Raw genomic sequence first — 19,239 nt, forward strand, 5'->3', positions numbered from 1 at the left:
AGGAATGAAAACTGCCACCTGCACTCTTGACCCCATCCCCTCCAGCTTTGTCAAAGCCTCCCTCCCTGCTCTCTCTCCACTTATCATTGCAACAATAAACTCCTCCCTGTCTACAGGCATCGTCCCACCTTCCCTCAAAATTGCTGCTGTTACCCCCATTCTAAAAAAACCTGCTCTTCCGGGTTCGGTTGCGAGAGGACGCTGGCGTTGCATATTCGCCGCTTCTCCGACTGGATGGATGTACAGGGTCTGCTTCTACTTTTCTGACCTGACATCCCACACCTGTCCTGCCTTTTCACACCCGCACGTGCCGCGTGTTCTCCGGCTGGATAACGGAATCTGCTTTTGATGGTACGGAATACGGAATCGAAAGGCCCGCTCCCGTTGTTTGTGGCCGTGGCCTTGTTTGCCGGTGGCCTTGTGGTCTTGGTGGCCTTGTGGCCTTGTTTGCCGCTGTGGTCTTGATTAGCGGCTGCAGTCGTTTGCCGCTGCGTTTGCCGCTGCGTTTGCCGCTGCGTTTGCCGCTTTGCCTCCTCGACCTTGGCCTCGTACTCGTCCCTTCGCTCCTGCCTGGCATGGCTCTGAAGTACTCCGCCGCAAGGCTTCTTCTGCTCAATACCCGCTCCACCCCATCATGCATCTCTGCCATCAAATCAAATGGACTCCTCCGACGACCCAGGTACATTCACCGTGGCTCCGGTCGCAAGTTTGTTTATTTGCAATCAGGTCACTCCATCCCCGTCCTCTGGTCGGCTCAGCGCACTCTCACTCTTCGTCCCAGCGCACCTGGTCACAGCAACCCACACGATCGCACCTCTTGCCTACGAACCCTGGCTAAATCACCTGAATTCATCCCTGCTGTTCAAAACAACATCAAGCTCACCCTGTTCAACACCCGGTCCCTCAACAATAAATGCCTCATCCTGAACGAATACATCCTGGATAACAAACTGGACTTTCTCTGTCTCACCGAAACCTGGCAACAACCTCTGGACTACTACACACTCAACCTCACCACACCCAATGGATATTCCTACGTCAATAAACCACGCTCGGAGGGCCGAGGTGGTGGAATTGCCGTTATCCACCGTCAAGACATCAAGACCAACCTCATCTCCATCTCATCTGCTCCATCATTTGAACACCTGGCTTTAAAACTCTCTGGTCACACGCAGTCAGTCATGGCTGTCGTCTACCGCCCTCCCAAACCACACCCATCATTCCTGTCTGACTTCTCCTACTTTCTGACCCAGCTATGTTCCCTCTCCCCCTCAATCCTCCTCATTGGTGATTTCAATATCCACATGGACTCCACTGACTCCACAATAACCACTGACTTCACTGATTTACTCACCTGCTTTAACCTCACTCAACATGTCGACTTTCCTACCCATATCCGTGGTCACATTTTGGACCTTGTCTGCTCCACTGGATTAAATTTGCACCATCTCTATGGCTCCGACCTCACCCTCTCTGACCACTTAGCCATCACTCTGACCATCAACATCCCCGCCCCAACACCAAGGCATTATCGCACAATCAACTTCCGTAAGCTAAACGCTCTTTCACCTACCTCATTCTCATCCACCCTCTCTGAAAAAATGTCCACTTCTCCCTTCATTGACCTCCACACCCCTTCCGACCTCACTGACTACTACAACCACACTCTCTCCTCCTGCCTTGACCAGCTTGCGCCTGTAAAAACCAAAACAGTTTCTTTCACCCATTCTGCTCCCTGGTTTACCCCTGAACTCCACCTGATGAAAACTCGTGCTCGCCAACTTGAAAGACTCCGCAATAAAACGGGTCTCACAGTTCACTCCCAAGCCTACAAGGACCACATACAACACTACAAAGATGCCCTCTCCCGCGCCCGCTCTGCCTACTACTCTCAAATTATCCACTCTGGCTCCGGAAACCCAAAAGCACTCTTCTCGACAATAAACAAACTCCTCCGCCCCCTGAACACCACCACCCAGTCATTCACAGTAGACAACTGCATCTCCTTCCTCTCTTTCTTCCAACGCAAAATTGACAACATCTACAACAGCTTGACCACCGCCGCACCCGCTCCCCCTCCAACCACCTGCCCCCCCTTGTCCTGCCATCCCCTGTCTCGGTTCTCCCCAATCTCTCCTACTGACCTCTCTGAACTCCTCATAGGAATGAAAACTGCCACCTGCACTCTTGACCCCATCCCCTCCAGCTTTGTCAAAGCCTCCCTCCCTGCTCTCTCTCCACTTATCATTGCAACAATAAACTCCTCCCTGTCTACAGGCATCGTCCCACCTTCCCTCAAAATTGCTGCTGTTACCCCCATTCTAAAAAAACCTGCTCTTCCGGGTTCGGTTGCGAGAGGACGCTGGCGTTGCATATTCGCCGCTTCTCCGACTGGATGGATGTACAGGGTCTGCTTCTACTTTTCTGACCTGACATCTCACACCTGTCCTGCCTTTTCACACCCGCACGTGCCGCGTGTTCTCCGGCTGGATAACGGAATCTGCTTTTGATGGTACGGAATACGGAATCGAAAGGCCCGCTCCCGTTGTTTGTGGCCGTGGCCTTGTTTGCCGGTGGCCTTGTGGGCTTGGTGGCCTTGTGGCCTTGTTTGCCGCTGTGGTCTTGATTAGCGGCTGCAGTCGTTTGCCGCTGCGTTTGCCGCTGCGTTTGCCGCTGCGTTTGCCGCTTTGCCTCCTCGACCTTGGCCTCGTACTCGTCCCTTCGCTCCTGCCTGGCATGGCTCTGAAGTACTCCGCCGCAAGGCTTCTTCTGCTCAATACCCGCTCCACCCCATCATGCATCTCTGCCATCAAATCAAATGGACTCCTCCGACGACCCAGGTACATTCACCGTGGCTCCGGTCGCAAGTTTGTTTATTTGCAATCAGGTCACTCCATCCCCGTCCTCTGGTCGGCTCAGCGCACTCTCACTCTTCGTCCCAGCGCACCTGGTCACAGCAACCCACACGATCGCACCTCTTGCCTACGAACCCTGGCTAAATCACCTGAATTCATCCCTGCTGTTCAAAACAACATCAAGCTCACCCTGTTCAACACCCGGTCCCTCAACAATAAATGCCTCATCCTGAACGAATACATCCTGGATAACAAACTGGACTTTCTCTGTCTCACCGAAACCTGGCAACAACCTCTGGACTACTACACACTCAACCTCACCACACCCAATGGATATTCCTACGTCAATAAACCACGCTCGGAGGGCCGAGGTGGTGGAATTGCCGTTACCCACCGTCAAGACATCAAGACCAACCTCATCTCCATCTCATCTGCTCCATCATTTGAACACCTGGCTTTAAAACTCTCTGGTCACACGCAGTCAGTCATGGCTGTCGTCTACCGCCCTCCCAAACCACACCCATCATTCCTGTCTGACTTCTCCTACTTTCTGACCCAGCTATGTTCCCTCTCCCCCTCAATCCTCCTCCTTGGTGATTTCAATATCCACATGGACTCCACTGACTCCACAATAACCACTGACTTCACTGATTTACTCACCTGCTTTAACCTCACTCAACATGTCGACTTTCCTACCCATATCCGTGGTCACATTTTGGACCTTGTCTGCTCCACTGGATTAAATTTGCACCATCTCTATGGCTCCGACCTCACCCTCTCTGACCACTTAGCCATCACTCTGACCATCAACATCCCCGCCCCAACACCAAGGCATTATCGCACAATCAACTTCCGTAAGCTAAACGCTCTTTCACCTACCTCATTCTCATCCACCCTCTCTGAAAAAATGTCCACTTCTCCCTTCATTGACCTCCACACCCCTTCCGACCTCACTGACTACTACAACCACACTCTCTCCTCCTGCCTTGACCAGCTTGCGCCTGTAAAAACCAAAACAGTTTCTTTCACCCATTCTGCTCCCTGGTTTACCCCTGAACTCCACCTGATGAAAACTCGTGCTCGCCAACTTGAAAGACTCCGCAATAAAACGGGTCTCACAGTTCACTCCCAAGCCTACAAGGACCACATACAACACTACAAAGATGCCCTCTCCCGCGCCCGCTCTGCCTACTACTCTCAAATTATCCACTCTGGCTCCGGAAACCCAAAAGCACTCTTCTCGACAATAAACAAACTCCTCCGCCCCCTGAACACCACCACCCAGTCATTCACAGTAGACAACTGCATCTCCTTCCTCTCTTTCTTCCAACGCAAAATTGACAACATCTACAACAGCTTGACCACCGCCGCACCCGCTCCCCCTCCAACCACCTGCCCCCCCTTGTCCTGCCATCCCCTGTCTCGGTTCTCCCCAATCTCTCCTACTGACCTCTCTGAACTCCTCATAGGAATGAAAACTGCCACCTGCACTCTTGACCCCATCCCCTCCAGCTTTGTCAAAGCCTCCCTCCCTGCTCTCTCTCCACTTATCATTGCAACAATAAACTCCTCCCTGTCTACAGGCATCGTCCCACCTTCCCTCAAAATTGCTGCTGTTACCCCCATTCTAAAAAAACCTGGTCTAAACCCTGACACCCTAAACAACTTCAGACCCATCTCCAACCTACCCTTTCTGTCAAAAGTTTTGGAACGCGCTGTAGCCACTCAACTCAAACATCATCTCTCTGCCAATAACTTGTATGAAACATTCCAATCCGGATTCCGCTCCAACCACAGTACTGAAACTGCTCTCCTCAAAATCACCAACGACCTTCTCCTCTCCTCTGACGCTGGCAACCTCAACATTCTCGTCCTCCTCGACCTCAGCGCTGCCTTTGACACCATCGATCACACTATCCTCCTCACCCGACTTGAATCCACCTTTAACGTCACCGGCACTGCCCTCTCTTGGATTAAATCATACCTCTCTGACAGATGCCAGTTCATCTCCATCAATAACTGCAAATCCCCCACTGCTCCCCTCCCCCAAGGTGTCCCCCAAGGTTCAGTTCTTGGCCCCCTCCTCTTCATCCTTTACCTGTCCCCGCTCGGTCACTTAATCCGCCGTCATGGTCTCCAATTCCACTGCTTCGCCGATGACATCCAGCTTTTCATCTCCACCAAGTCCGTCTCCACCGACACCCACTCTATCCTGACAAACTGCATCACTGAAATAAAATCCTGGCTTCAAATCAACTTCCTCAAGCTTAACTGTGATAAATCTGAAATAATCATCATTGGCCCAAAAACGCTCACAAAATCCACCCATAACTTTGCCCTCAACATCGACGGTATCCCAGTATCCACCTCCCCTCACATCCGGAATCTTGGCGTCATCTTTGACCAAACCCTTTCCTTCGACAAATACACTAAACAGATCACAAAGTCAGCCTTCTTTCACCTGAAAAACATTGCCCGTCTCCGCTCATCCCTCTCCTCCACGGCTGCAGAAACCCTCATCCACGCCTTCATCACCTCCCGTCTGGACTACTGCAATAGCCTCCTCTATGGTTCACCCTCAAAAATCACCAATAAACTCCAATACATTCAGAATTCCGCTGCCCGTCTACTCACTCATTCCCGGACCCGTGACCACATCACCCCCGTCCTTTACAAGCTTCACTGGCTCCCCATCCCCCAGAGAATCCAGTACAAAATCCTCCTCTTGACATACAAAGCCCTCCATAACCTGGCCCCATCCTACCTGGCTGACCTCCTCTCCAGACACACTCCCACCCGCAACCTCCGCTCTGCTGGTACCAACCTCCTGACCCCCTCCATCCGGACCAAATTCAGATCCTGGGGGGACAGGGCCTTCTCCATCGCTGCTCCCACCCTCTGGAACTCACTACCTCACACCATCAGAGACTCCTCCTCACTCACCACATTCAAAACATCACTAAAGACCCACCTGTTCAACGCTGCATTCAACATTCAACCCACAGCATTTAACCCCTGACTATCTCTTCTCCTTCTCCCTCCTTTTGCTTTAAATATTTCCCTATTGATTCTTGTCTTGTCTTTTTGATTCTTGTCTTATATATATGCCGTATATCGCTGCTGTTTGTTTTCTTGATTCTTGTCTTTTTGCAATTGTTGTTTTCATGTATTGTTATGCATTATGTTTTCCACTCTGTCAAAGCGCCTTTGGGCTTCTGGAAAAGCGCTATACAAAATAAATGAATTATTATTATTATTATTATAACAATATTAATCAATTGTACAACCAATATATCATTCCTATGATGGCACCATCAGTTTTGTACAATATAACTCACTGTGCTCCAAGTGAGCGAAAATAACATTCCCAATGTCTCGATCCCGGCATCAAGCCAAAGTCGATGTTGAAGCGATCGTCAGAACGACGTTGTATCGAGACCAGAATCCCGCTCGGTTGACAGTCACACTGCCAAAGATAGGCAAAAGTGTCCTCAAGAGGCGACTGGGAAAACACACCTTCGGGTATGGACGTTCAACGGCTCCCATTCGATGAACCACAAATTCCCACTCAAAATCCACGTCACACACACACCAGGTTCCGTCTGGATGCGGTGAAATGGTTGAAGCAAGGAGAAAAGCCTGGAGTGATCCGAAATCAGGCACGAGGCAAAATGGCCAACGCTCTGTTCTCGAGACGTAATGGCATTCTAATGATTCTCTTCGGAATCAACCGCAAAACCTGTCACGCAGGTTTAACTGTCACAGCGATAACAACTCTGTCGCAGGAATCCCTTTCCCAGGAAACACCAAAGTTCACTTGTGACCCTCGTTCGCCAGGGTTTGCTCAAAACCTCAACGCAGCTCGGCTTCTTCTCTGACCTCACTCGCTCCGCCTCCTTTTTCCTCTTCCTCTTCTTCCTCTTCGTCGTCCGGTTCCCGATTCGGTTTCCGGTTTCTTTTAAAACAATAACTTTTTTTACCTTTTGAAAACAGTAATCTCTTATTCACTTAAACGATAACAATGATAGTACATGCAACCAAAAATGTTTACAGTGGATGAGAACCACAACAACGGAAGTGACAAATCCGTAACACTCCCCCCCCCCCCCCCCCTCAAGAAAGAAAGTTGGAACCTAGTGAAAAACTTTCTTTGCAAGCAAAAACTCTTATAACAAACAAATTAAAACTCACCCCCAAATGATCAATTCACGTGAGCAACAATAATTATTCCCCAAAATAAAGCAACAAAACTTCCAAACAACCTACAGGAATTTCCAAAGTTAGTTCACTCTGGATAAAGCATCAGCAACGACATTGTCCCTGACCTTTACATGCTCAATTTCCAAGTTGAACTCCTGCAAAGCCAAACTCCATCTCATCAACCTCTGATTTTTATTTTTCATTTTTTGAATGAAGGTCAAGGGGTTGTGATCAGTGAAGACTTTTATAGGAAAGGTAGTAGTTCCTAGATACACCTCATAATGCTGAAGCGCTAGCAGGAGAGCAAGGGTCTCTTTTTCCACGGTGGCATAATTTGCCTGGTGTTTGTTAAACTTTTTGGAATAGTAGCACACCGGGTGATCCACTCCAACCTCATCTTCCTGTAATAGAACTGCCCCAGCCCCCACATCACTTGCATCAATGGCCAACTTGCATGGTTCTTGAAAATCCGGGGCTGCTAGGACAGGAGAGCTCATTAATATCGCTTTGACTTGGGCAAAGGCAGCTTGACATTTGTCATCCCAAACAAACTTTGTCTCTTTCCTCAACAAATTCGTTAAAGGGGCTACCACATCAGAAAAAATCCTGCAGAACCGCCGATACCAACCAGCCATACCCAAGAATCTCATAAGCTCCTTCTTCCCTTTTGGAACTTGGAAGCGATCAATGGCTTCGATCTTGGCTGTCACCGGTTGCACCTGACCCTGACCTACTACATGGCCTAGGAACACCACCTGTGCCTTTACAAACTCACTCTTAGATAAGTTTATGGTCAACCCTGCCTCGGTCAGTTTCTTGAAAAATGCATTAATTTGTTTCATATGATCTTCCATGGTCATAGTGTGTATGATGACATCATCCAGATAAGCCTCCACCCCCTCAAGGTCTGCAATGAGCTTATTCATCAGCCGTTGAAATGTAGCAGGCCCGTTTTTCAATCCAAAGGGAAGAACCTTGTACTGATACAACCCATTTGGTGTGACTAAAGCCGAGATTTCCTTGGCTCTATCAGTAAGAGGAATCTGCCAATACCCTTTCAGCAAGTCAAATTTAGTTACAAATTTAGCTGGGCCTATTCTATCAATACAGTCATCAATCCTCGGGATGGGATATGAGTCGGTCTTGGTCACTGCATTAACCCGTTTTAAATCCGTACAACAGTGAAAACTGCCATCGGGTTTTTGAACCAACACACATGGTGAGCTCCATTCACTGCTGCTTGGTTCGATGATGTCATTTTCCAATATATACTGAACCTCCTTCCGAAGATACTCCATCTTCACAAGGTTCATCCGAGAGGGGTGTTGTTTCACAGGAGTGGCTTCCCCCACCTCAATATCATGATATACCAAGTCAGTACGACCAGGTACATCTGTGAACAAATGTGCAAACTCAAAAATTAGTCTGGATAGTTGTCCTTGTTGTTCCCTCGTCAAATGACCTAATTTCTCATCTAAATGACTCAACACATCCGTGTTCGTCAATTTGGGACAAGCCTGGTCATCAAAGTTATCAAACTTCACACCGGCCTCAACCTCTGGATTCTCTTGCACCCCGACTGCAGGTGAGACAGGTGAGACAGGAACCATTTTTCCCACAGGCTTCCTCTCATAATATTTCTTCAGTCGGTTGACATGACACAGCTGACGCTTTTTCCATCGGTCGGGAGTTGTCACCACGTAATCTGTTTCATTAACCCTCCTTTCGATTGCATAGGGACCAAAATACCTAGCCTGTAGCGGCTGACCTGGAACAGGAAGCAACACTAACACTCGGTCCCCAGGACTGAAATTTCTTATCTGAGATTTATTGTCATGTCTCACTTTCATTTTATCCTGTGTCACTTTCCAGTTTCTTCTCGCAACTTCACAAGCCTTTGCCAATCTGTGCCTAACCGTTGACACATACTCTACCACTGTTGACTGTGACTCCTCCTGTAGCCACTGTTCTTTCACCAATTTCAATGGTCCTCGCACTGCGTGTCCAAACACAAGTTCAAAAGGACTGAATCCCAATGACTCCTGAACGGATTCCCTCGTAGCAAACAACAATAAGGGTATTCCTTCATCCCAATCCTTATCACATTCAAAACAGTACGTTCTGATCATATTCTTCAATGTCTGGTGAAACTTTTCCAAGGCCCCTTGGCTCTCGGGATGGTAAGTACTTGATCTTACTTGCTCCACTCCCAACAGGTATACCACTTGCTGAAAAAGTGTTGACATAAAATTGGAACCCTGATCAGACTGGATGACCTTAGGTAGGCCAGCCAAAGTGAAAAATTTAATCAAGGCCTTCGCAATAACTGCCGCAGTAATTTTTTTCTAAGACGCAATGCCTCTGGGAACCTTGTGGAAGCGCACATGATGGTCAGCAAATACTGATGTCCAGCCTTAGTTTTAGGTAAAGGGCCTACACAGTCAATAATGACTCGGCTGAATGGCTCTTCAAAAGCTGGAATTGGTTTTAAAGGTGCGGATGGGACTTTCTGATTAGGTTTTCCAACCAGCTGGCAAGAATGGCAAGATTTACAGAACTCCGCCACAGCACGTCGCAATCCTGGCCAGAAAAAATGTACCAATATTCTGTCACATGTCTTGTTCACTCCAATGTGTCCGGCCAAAGGTGTCTCATGTGCCAAATTCAATATCTCCTTCCGGTATGGTGGTGGCACCACAATTTGGTAATGATCCTTCAACTCATCGTTTGCTGGCACATCCGGTGGTCTCCATTTTCTCATGAGTATTTCCCCTTTCATGAAGTAACCAACAGGTATCTTCACAGCCTCTTCCTCTGTAATGGCTTTATCAATCAAACTCCGGAGCTCCGAATCTCTGTGTTGTTCTTCAACAAGTCTCTTTCGGACTTTCACCGTTTGTTCAACCTCGTTCCCAGATGTCTCCGATGGACAGTCCATTTCCTCTTTGGTTCCAGATGCCACCTTTTCCTTAAGTTCCTTGATGTCACTACCTTTCCTATTACCTCTTTCAGAATTTTCCTCCAATACCTCTAAGGAACCCAAATCCACATCGCCTTCCTTCTCCTTCTCTTCAGAGCACTTCCTACCCATAGCACGAGTCACTGCACAGGATGGAAAAATACCCGGAATCTTCTGCTCTCACTGTGCGGTGTTATTTTCCATACTGGGCTTTTCAACCAACATCGGATTACCAGAAACTCGACCACCGGCCAAATCATTCCCGATAATAAAAGAGATTCCCTCTACAGGAAGAGTGGCTTGTAAACCTACGGTGACCGGTCTTGACACCAAATCAGACTTCAAATGGATGACATGAAGTGGAGCTTTAACATAGCCACCAACCCCATGTAAAAGAACACGAACACCAGTTGCCGTCTTCTCTGACAATGGCAAAATGCCCTCAAGCATCAAAGATTGATGTGCTCCTGTGTCCCTCAATACCCTAACAGGTCTCTGGTTAGTCAAGTCTCCATCCAGTGACACAAACCCCTCTGAAATAAAAGGTTTGTAACCCTCTTGAATAAGGTCGTTCTGTGAATCCGTAACTTTGACATGGGAACCTTCACAAGGCACTGTCCTCCAAGTACGATTTCTCGCATTGGCCAATGCATTCGGAGTTGTACTAGTCTGACTCCGCTCCTGATTTTTCCTTTTCAGGGCGTAACATTGGGACATCAAATGCCAAGGTTTCTTGCAAAAAGCGCAAGTAGGCCTGGAGGAAAAACTCGTGGTTTGCCTCTGTCCCCCTGGAAGCTAGGTATGTCTTGGAACTGCAGTCTTCTGATCCCTAAAAGTCGCGGTATCAGATTTGTCCCCATTGTCCTCTCGAGGCCGCCTCCATGAAAATCTGTTCTCCGAACCTGATTTACCATAACTCCCCTGGCTAACTCTAGGCGGGAAGTTAGGTTTGTGGAACCCCATCCTGTGTGTCAAGGCATAATCATCTGCCATGGTTGCTGCCTCATACAACTCTGGTACTTTATTTTCATCCAGATGTACTTTAATGTCCACGTGGACACACTGTTTGAATTCCTCCACCAAGATCAATTGTCGTAACAGTTTGAAGTCTTTCCCAAGTCCTTCGAATCACACCACCTATCAAACATGGTTTCCTTCATTCTGGCAAACTCCACATGGGTCTCACTTTCCCTCTTCCTGGCATTCCTGAATTTTTTCCGGTAAGCTTCAGTCACCAATTCATAGGCTTTGAGAATGGCTTTCTTCACTATCTCATAATCTGCACATTGGTCAATCGGTAAAGCCGAAAATATATCTTGAGCTTTACCCACCAGAACACTTTGCACTAACATAGTCTAGGACCCCACAGGCCAATTTAGCATTTGAGCCACCTTCTCAAAATGTAAAAAAAACTTGGCTACCACCTTTTCATTGAAGGGTGGAACCAGCCTCACATGCCTACCAACATCCCAAGAGTTCTCACTCATTGTCGAACTAGCCGGCTTGGATACTACTTCTCTCCGTTCTCCCAGTAATTCCAGCTTCCAGCTCCTTGAGTTTAAGTTCCTTCTGATACTCCATGTCCCGTTCCTTTAACTCCCTTTCGGCTCTCCTTTCCTCTGCTCTTTCCTCTGCTCTTCTTTTTTCCTCAGCTCTCCTTTCCTCTGCTCTTCTCTCCTCGAGTTCTAGTTCCTGTTCTGCTCTTTCCTTTGCTCTTCTTTCCTCGGCTTTCCATTCCAACTCTTTTAACCTTTCCTGGCTCTGCAGTTGCATCTCCATTTTTCGGAGCTCCACATTTCCTTTTTCCTCGGGTAACCAATCCAAGGCCACCTCTTCCCATGTTCCTTGTCCCACTAGAGACTCTACCAGCAATGTCTGCATCTCTGCTTTCTTCATACTAACTCGGACCTCCAAGTTAAAATATTTGGCCAATATCATGAGTTCCGATCTTTTTAACACCTGGAACTGTGCCTCATTAGGGGACGCCGCTAACTTTTCTGCGTCAAACACCATGGTGACTATCAGTTAGCACCTGTTAACCTTCACACAAAAAAAATCCAATTTTTTGAAAAATTTGGGAATGTTAGAAAATTCCAAATTTGGGAATTTTGGGAATGGTAGGGAATTCTATCCCGGACGAGTGTTAGGGAATTTTATCCCAGATGAGCCCCCAATTTCTGTTACATGCTCCTCCCCAAACCCTTGTCATGGTGTACCTCCGAGCCTCGAGAGAAGTCACGGCAGAAAGATGTGTTATTCTGCGTGTCAAAGATCAATGGTGAAACCACACCAATTGTTACCAACAAACAAGTATTGTATTAAGGTCACACAAGAATAACAGTACAATAACAATATTAATCAATTGTACAACCAATATATCATTCCTATGATGGTACCATCAGTTTTGTACAATATAACTCACTGTGCTCCAAGTGAGCTAAAATAACATTCCCAATGTCTCTATCCCGGCATCAAGCCAAAGTCGATGTTGAAGCGATCGTCATAACGATGTTGTATCGAGACCAGAATCCCACTCGGTTGACAGTCACACTGCCAAATATAGGCAAAAGTGTCCTCAAGAGGCGACTGGGAAAACACACCTTCGGGTATGACGTTCAACGGCTCCCAATCGATGAACCGCAAATTCCCACTCAAAATCCACGTTACACACACACACCAGGTTACGTCTGGATGCGGTGAAATGGTTGAAGCGAGGTGAAAAGCCTGGAGCGATCCGAAATCAGGTGCGAGGCAAAATGGCCAACGGTCAATTCTCGAGACGTAACGGCATTCCAATGATTCTCTTCGGAATCAACCGCAAAACCTGTCACACACAACTGTCACAACTGTCACTGTCACAACTGTCACTGTCTTAACTGTCACAGCGATAACAACTCTGTCGCAGGAATCCCTTTCCCAGGAAACCCCAAAGTTCACTTGTGACCCTCGATCGCCAGCGTTTGCTCAAAACCTCAACGCCGCTCAGCTTATTCTCCGACCTCACTCGCTCCGCCTCCTTTTTCCTCTTCCTCTTCTTCCTCTTCGTCGTCGGGTTCCCAATCCGGTTTCCAGTTTCTTTTAAAACACTAACTTTTTTTACCTTTTGAAAACAGTAATCTCTTATTCACTTAAACGATAACAATAATAGTACATGCAACCAAAAATGTTTACATTGGATGAGAACCACAACAACGGAAGTGACGAATCTGTAACACCCCCCACTCCTCCCTCACCCAGAGTAGACCCATCAGGGTCCGATTTCTTTTTAATGTCGTGAACAACTTGAGTTGCAACATACCAAGTTTGGTCACAATCCCATCAGCAGATTCAGAGAAAAAATTTCAAATGTGTATGGACTGACAGAAGACACCACATATCCTCCCGGAACTACGTTCCAGGTGAGCTAAAAAAAGAAACATATTGAACTGTTTTCAAAAAAAGCAACTGTAAAAATGATTTATGGTGTTTGGGATATTAACTTGAATGTGAGTGTTTAGGTTTGGTTTGAGTGCAAAGGTCAGGGATGGGGTTATAATAACCAGTACCTCAACATATGCCTCCAGGTATATGTATTGTCCTGAGCTTCACTTTTGTGTGCTCACAGCGATATAAAACAAAGTGTGAAGCGTCACCCTATTACCTTTAAAGGATACATATCTCGCCAGGGGAACCCAATTCTTTGATTTGAGGAAAAACCACGGGGCAACCCTGGGTCGGTTGGTGATGGTGCTGAAGTGTCCTCCACCAGATGGCAGCTTCCTCAGGTTAACCTGAGGCGGTCCCTTTAGATGGGTGTCTGGAATGTCCTCACTCCAAAAGAGATTGATCACCCATCTTGGTGAGGTCATGGTGGGTGGTTATTTCTACTACTGGTCTAGTCTGATGGTTACCATACCTAGAGAGTTGCTGCAGCTGTATCCAACAAGCTGTCTCCTATGATAATCAAGGTAACACCAGTGAACGATTGTATTATGAGACGGAGGAATCGTTAGTCTCTGGGTGTCATTTCCGTGGTCTCTGTATATGCTCTGACTAAGGTGAGTGATCTCCCTGAGAAGGAGACATTCTATGCCGCACTCGAGTCTGTGGTTGATCGTTGAACCAGAATAGCACTAAGTTCCATGACTTTGCAAGATGTCGTGGTCTTCTGGTGGCTGGTTCATGGTTTCAGTGACCACAGCCACATCACTGGACTTTAGTATTCCATCGCTGTTGATGTGGCAAAGATTGTCCATGTCCTTGTCGATGGTCGCTGGAGGTTGCTCCCGAACTGCAGGGCCGACCAGATTGCTCAGTTCCTCAACAATGACCACAGGCTTGTTGGAGCAACTCTGAAGCTGTGGCTCAAATCCAGGAGAATGGTGCCATCCAAGCCTCGGCTGGATGTTGGAAAGCTCAAGGATTAAAGGGTAGCTTCGGAGTTTGTGACTGGTTGAGTGGGGGTTTCGGGCATCTGGGTGTTTCAGGTGATCCTGAAGAGTTGTAGAGCGATTTCAAGACTATCATCTTTGATGTTGCTGGTGGGTGTCTTGGAACCCACCGTCAAGCGAAGAGGAACTTTGTCTCCAAAGGGGCATTGGATACCATTGACGAGAGTTGCAGGGCCAAGCTTAATGGCAGAACTGAGCTGAGGCTAAAAACTGTACATTCGCTGACGGCGGACAAAGAGGCCTATGTGTGAGGAATCTGTAAGGGCAGAGCATCACCTGTGGTAAAGTGATTCTCGTCCTGCTTAGAGGAATCTGTGCATTCCGTTCCTCCATGCCTGCCTCTATGTGTACTGCAGTTAGAGCAGATGGTGGTTGGCTCTTGACAGAGGAGTTTGAGATGAAGGCTCGCTCGACCGGTTACTTTGGCCGGCTGTACCAGGCTGAGTTGCTGTTGTGCTAACCACTATTTGTTGAGTTGTATGTCAGGAGTTGTATGTCAGTTGTACCCTGATTTCTGACCCTCCAATCAACTTCATTTGTGGAAGCATAAGCTGAGGTGAACAGGTTGAAAGGGGGCAAAGCTCTTGGGATTTATTGTATCCATGCTGAAATTCTCAAGTTTGGTGGGAATGCTGCACTCGTGTTGTTGCATGCAACTTGCAAGTTCTGTGCTCTGTTTGGAGCACAGGCATCAGCCCAACTGACTGGAAGAGGGGCCTTGTTTGTCCCTCTATGTCTATGGAAAGAGAAGGGTGATCGCCAAGAATGCAACAACTACCAAAGGGTAAGCCTGGTGTTGGCTTAACGGTTAAGGTGGCTGCCTTGAGATATTAGGGTCCTGAGTTTGAGCCCCTGGCATGTTCTTTAATTAACACCAGGTGGGTTCACTCAGCTGAGGTTCAATTCACTCAGCCAGGTGGGTTCAATACCCAAAATACTCCAAAGACCCTAAAAAACCCAAAAGGCCAAAAGACCACGAAGACTCTAAAGACCCCGATGACCCTTAAAGACCCCAAAAACCCATAAACACCCCAAAGGCCCACCAGGTGGGTTCTTTCCGGGGTCGGCAAAATGAGTACCAACTTACTGGAAACAGGGAACACTGCATCAGCGGCACAGCTGCTATCAGTGCCGGGCAAGGTCCTTGGTCAGATAATTATTGATAGGGTTTGCCATCAACTGTTTGAGCACCACCACCCAGAGCAGTCTAGATTTACACCAAATAGATCAATAATTTACCATACACTTGCTCTTCGGGTCCTCGCCGAACACAGGTGGGAGTTGCAGCCAATAATGATCTCTGTAAAGTGTTTGATTCATTTAATCGGGATGCCCTCTGGAGGACCCTTAGTCTTTGCGGGGTGCCACCAAAGCTGATCGATCTGTTTTCTGAACTATAGCCTACTGAGAGTGCTGTGAGGTGTGGTGGTTCCATCTCTGACTTATTTGCAGATGTTACTGGAGTTCATCAGGGGTGTGTACTGGCTCCTACACTTTTCAGCACTTGTATGGACTGGATTCTGGGGAGAATGTTGGAGAGATCTAGCGGTGGTGCATCCTTTTGGAATGTCAAGATCTCCGACCTTGATTTCTCAGATGATGCAGTTGTGGCGGACACGAAAGCCCACTGGCGTGGTGACATCATTCCGCGCACCAAGTGGGCGGCGGCCACGCCCGAGGGGTAGGCGTGGCCTGAGGATATACACGGGGCACGCAGCCCGGAGCACGCTAGTGTTACAGTGAGCTCCTGAAATAAAGACGCTTATAAGTTACCGCTTGTCCGCTTCCTCCTTGCTCGCAAGCAGCGCGCGTAACGCCGCGCTTTACTGGTGACCCTCGACGTTGGATCTGCCGGAGCGATCCTTCCACACACGACGCCATTGCCATGGCCAACTTCATCAAACTTCCCGAATTTTGGGAGGCCCAGGCCGAAGTCTGGTTCGTCCAAGCCGAAGCCCAGTTTCAGCTTCGGCGCCTCACCGGCGACGACACACGCTACTGCCACGTCGTCGCCTCCCTCGGGCCCGGCACGGCCGCTCGAGTTGTGTCCGTCCTTCGCCACCCACCGGACGGCCACAAGTACGAGGCACTCAAGCGGCTACTCCTAGCCACGTTCCGCCTCACGGACGACGCACAGGCCGACCGCCTCCTGGATCTCCCCGAGCTCGGTGACACGCGCCCGTCGGTCCGAATGGACCATATGCTGTCACTGTTGGGCGACGAAGCCCCCGGTTCTCTATTCCGGGCGCTTTTCCGTCGCCAACTTCCAGCGCAGGTTCGCCTCGCGTTGGCCGGGACCGTGCTAACGGAACCCCGAGCATTGGCAGCCGAGGCGGACAGGTACTTTGCGGCCGTCACGGACCTCGAGGCTGATGCTGCTGATGATGCTGATCCACAGCATCAGCTTACACAGCATACGCAGCATGCTGATATGCACCTCGTGACCGCCGCCACGCCCCGCCCACCGCCGTGGCGAAAACCGCCACCGCGGGGAAACCCGCCAACTCCACCGGCCTGGCAGAGCCAGCCACGCTCCTCCAGCTCCACCACCTGGTGCTGGTTCCACGCCAAGTTCGGCCACGAGGCTCGGCAGTGTCATCCGCCATGCTCCTTCAACAGGTCGGGAAACGCCCGGGCTGGCGCTCAATAGTGGCGATGAGCGCCGGCCGTTCGAGCAGCCTGCTGTTCATAACGGACACCTTATCCGGGCGCCGTTACCTGTGCGACACGGGAGCGCAGGTGAGAGTCGTTCCCGCCGGTACGTCAGACAAGCACGCCGTGGGCGGGGGCCCCGCACTGCTTGCCGCGAACGGGACGCCCATCCGTACGTACGGAAAACGCTGCCTCTCTCTGCGGTTCGGAGGGCAGGTTTTCCGATGGACGTTCGTCACCGCCGACATGCCCATGGCACTGCTTGGCGCGGACTTCCTGTGCGCTAATGGGCTCCTGGTCGACATAAAGCGCAGACGTCTTGTCCAGGCCGAGACGATCAGCTCGCTCGCTTGTGCGCTGCCCAGCTCGTCGAGCAGCTCAACGAGCGGCTCGCCGAGCGGCTTGCCAAGCAGCTTGCCGAACGGTTCGGTTCCGGCCACGTTGATCTGTACGCTTCCGGCAGCGGACGCATTCACCCGCCTCCTCGCCGGCTTCCCGGCCCTCATGTGGCCCACCTTCTCGGCGGGGGCCGTCAAGCACGGGGTGGCCCATCACATCCCCACCGTCGGGCCACCGGTCTATGCCCGGGCACGCCGCCTCGAGCCGACGAAGCTGGCGGTGGCAAAAGCGGCGATCGCTACCCTGGAGCGACTCGGCATCGTTCGGCGCTCGGAGAGTGCTTGGGCATCGCCGCTGCACATCGTGCCGACGCCCGGCGGGGGATAGCGACCGTGCGGGGACTATCGCCGTCTCAATGACGCCACCACTCCCGGCCGCTACCCCGTCCCCCACATTCAGGTCTTTTCTGCCCGTTTGGCGGGCATGTCCTTCTTCTCAAAGGTGGACCTCATACGCGGCTACCATCAGGTCCCCGTCAGGCCGGAGGACGTCCCGAAGACGGCGGTCATCACGCCATTCGGACTCTTCGAGTTCCTGCGGATGCCCTTTGGTCTGAAGAATGCGGCTCAGGCTTTCCAGTGACTGATGGACAGCGTCCTGCGTGACTTGGATTTTGTCTACGTCTACCTGGACGATATCCTCGTCACCAGCGCGTCCCGCGAAGAGCACCTACGCCACCTCCGCACGCTCTTCGAACGCCTGGGCCAGCATGGCCTGATTGTGAACCCCGCAAAGTGCCGGTTCGGCGTCGCCGTAATCGATTTTCTGGGGCACCGTGTCACCAGTCACGGAGCCGTCCCCCTGCCGGCCAAGGTGGAGGCGGTGAAGGGGTTTCCGTGCCCCCACACCATCAGAGGGCTGCAGGAGTTCCTGGGCATGGTGAACTTTTACCATCGGTTCCTGCCCCGTATCGCCCAGCTCCTGCGCCCCCTGCACGAAGCTCTCCGAGGTAAGCCGGGCAAAGGCGACATTACCTGGACCGAGCAGATGGACACGGCGTTCACGGGCGCGAAGCTCGCCTTGGCTAACGCCACCATGCTCGCGCACCGGCGCCCGATGCACCGATCGCCCTTACCACCGACGCCTCGGACTACGCGGTGGGCGCGGTGCACGAGCAATGGGTGCGTGGAGCTTGGCAACCGCTGGCGTTCTTTAGCCGGCAGCTTCGCCCGCCCGAACGCCGTTACAGTACCTTCGACCGCGAGTTGCTCGGGCTTCACTTGGCGGTCAGGCACTTCCGCCATCTGCTCGAGGGCCGTGCGTTCACGGCCTTCGTCGACCACAAGCCGCTGATCTTCGCGATGGGCAAGGTCACCGAGCCGTGGTCGGCCCGGCAGCAGCGTCACCTCTCGGCCGTGTCCGAGTACACGACGGACATCCGGCACGTCGCGGGGAAGGACAACCCGGTGGCGGATTGCCTTTCCCGGGCCGTCGCCCACGCAGTCCACCTCGGCATCGACTATGCCCGGATGGCAGCGGACCAGGCCGCTGACCCCGACGTCCAGGCCTTGTGGACCGCCGTCACGGGCCTCCGCGTCACCGAGGTGCCGTTCGACGGCCCGGGCGCGGCCCTCTTGTGCGACGTCTCCCTCGGGCGGCCTCGCCCCATCGTGCCCGCGGGCTGGCAGCACCAGATGTTTGACGCCATCCACGGCCTGTCCCACCCGGGCGCGAGGGCCTCCCAAAGGTTGATCGCCGACAAGTTCGTCTGGCATGGCCTCCGGAAGGCCGTCCGCGGCTGGGC

The 19,239-nt window shown here is 50.7% G+C and overlaps 1 protein-coding gene across 1 annotated transcript in view; it reads left to right on the plus strand.

The window, feature by feature from the left end:
* Positions 1-14,114, plus strand: part of LOC137420697 (uncharacterized) — a 29,978-nt gene extending 15,864 nt beyond the window's left edge. The window contains exon 5 of the mRNA XM_078770116.1: positions 14,052-14,114. Coding sequence (XP_078626242.1) covers positions 14,052-14,114 — 63 coding nt within the window. The remainder of the gene's footprint in view (positions 1-14,051) is intronic.
* Positions 14,115-19,239: the final 5,125 nt, after the last annotated feature.

Source organism: Myxine glutinosa, chromosome 1 (assembly GCF_964187855.1).
Source record: "Myxine glutinosa chromosome 1, kmMyxGlut1.1, whole genome shotgun sequence".
Taxonomy (NCBI): domain Eukaryota; kingdom Metazoa; phylum Chordata; class Myxini; order Myxiniformes; family Myxinidae; genus Myxine; species Myxine glutinosa.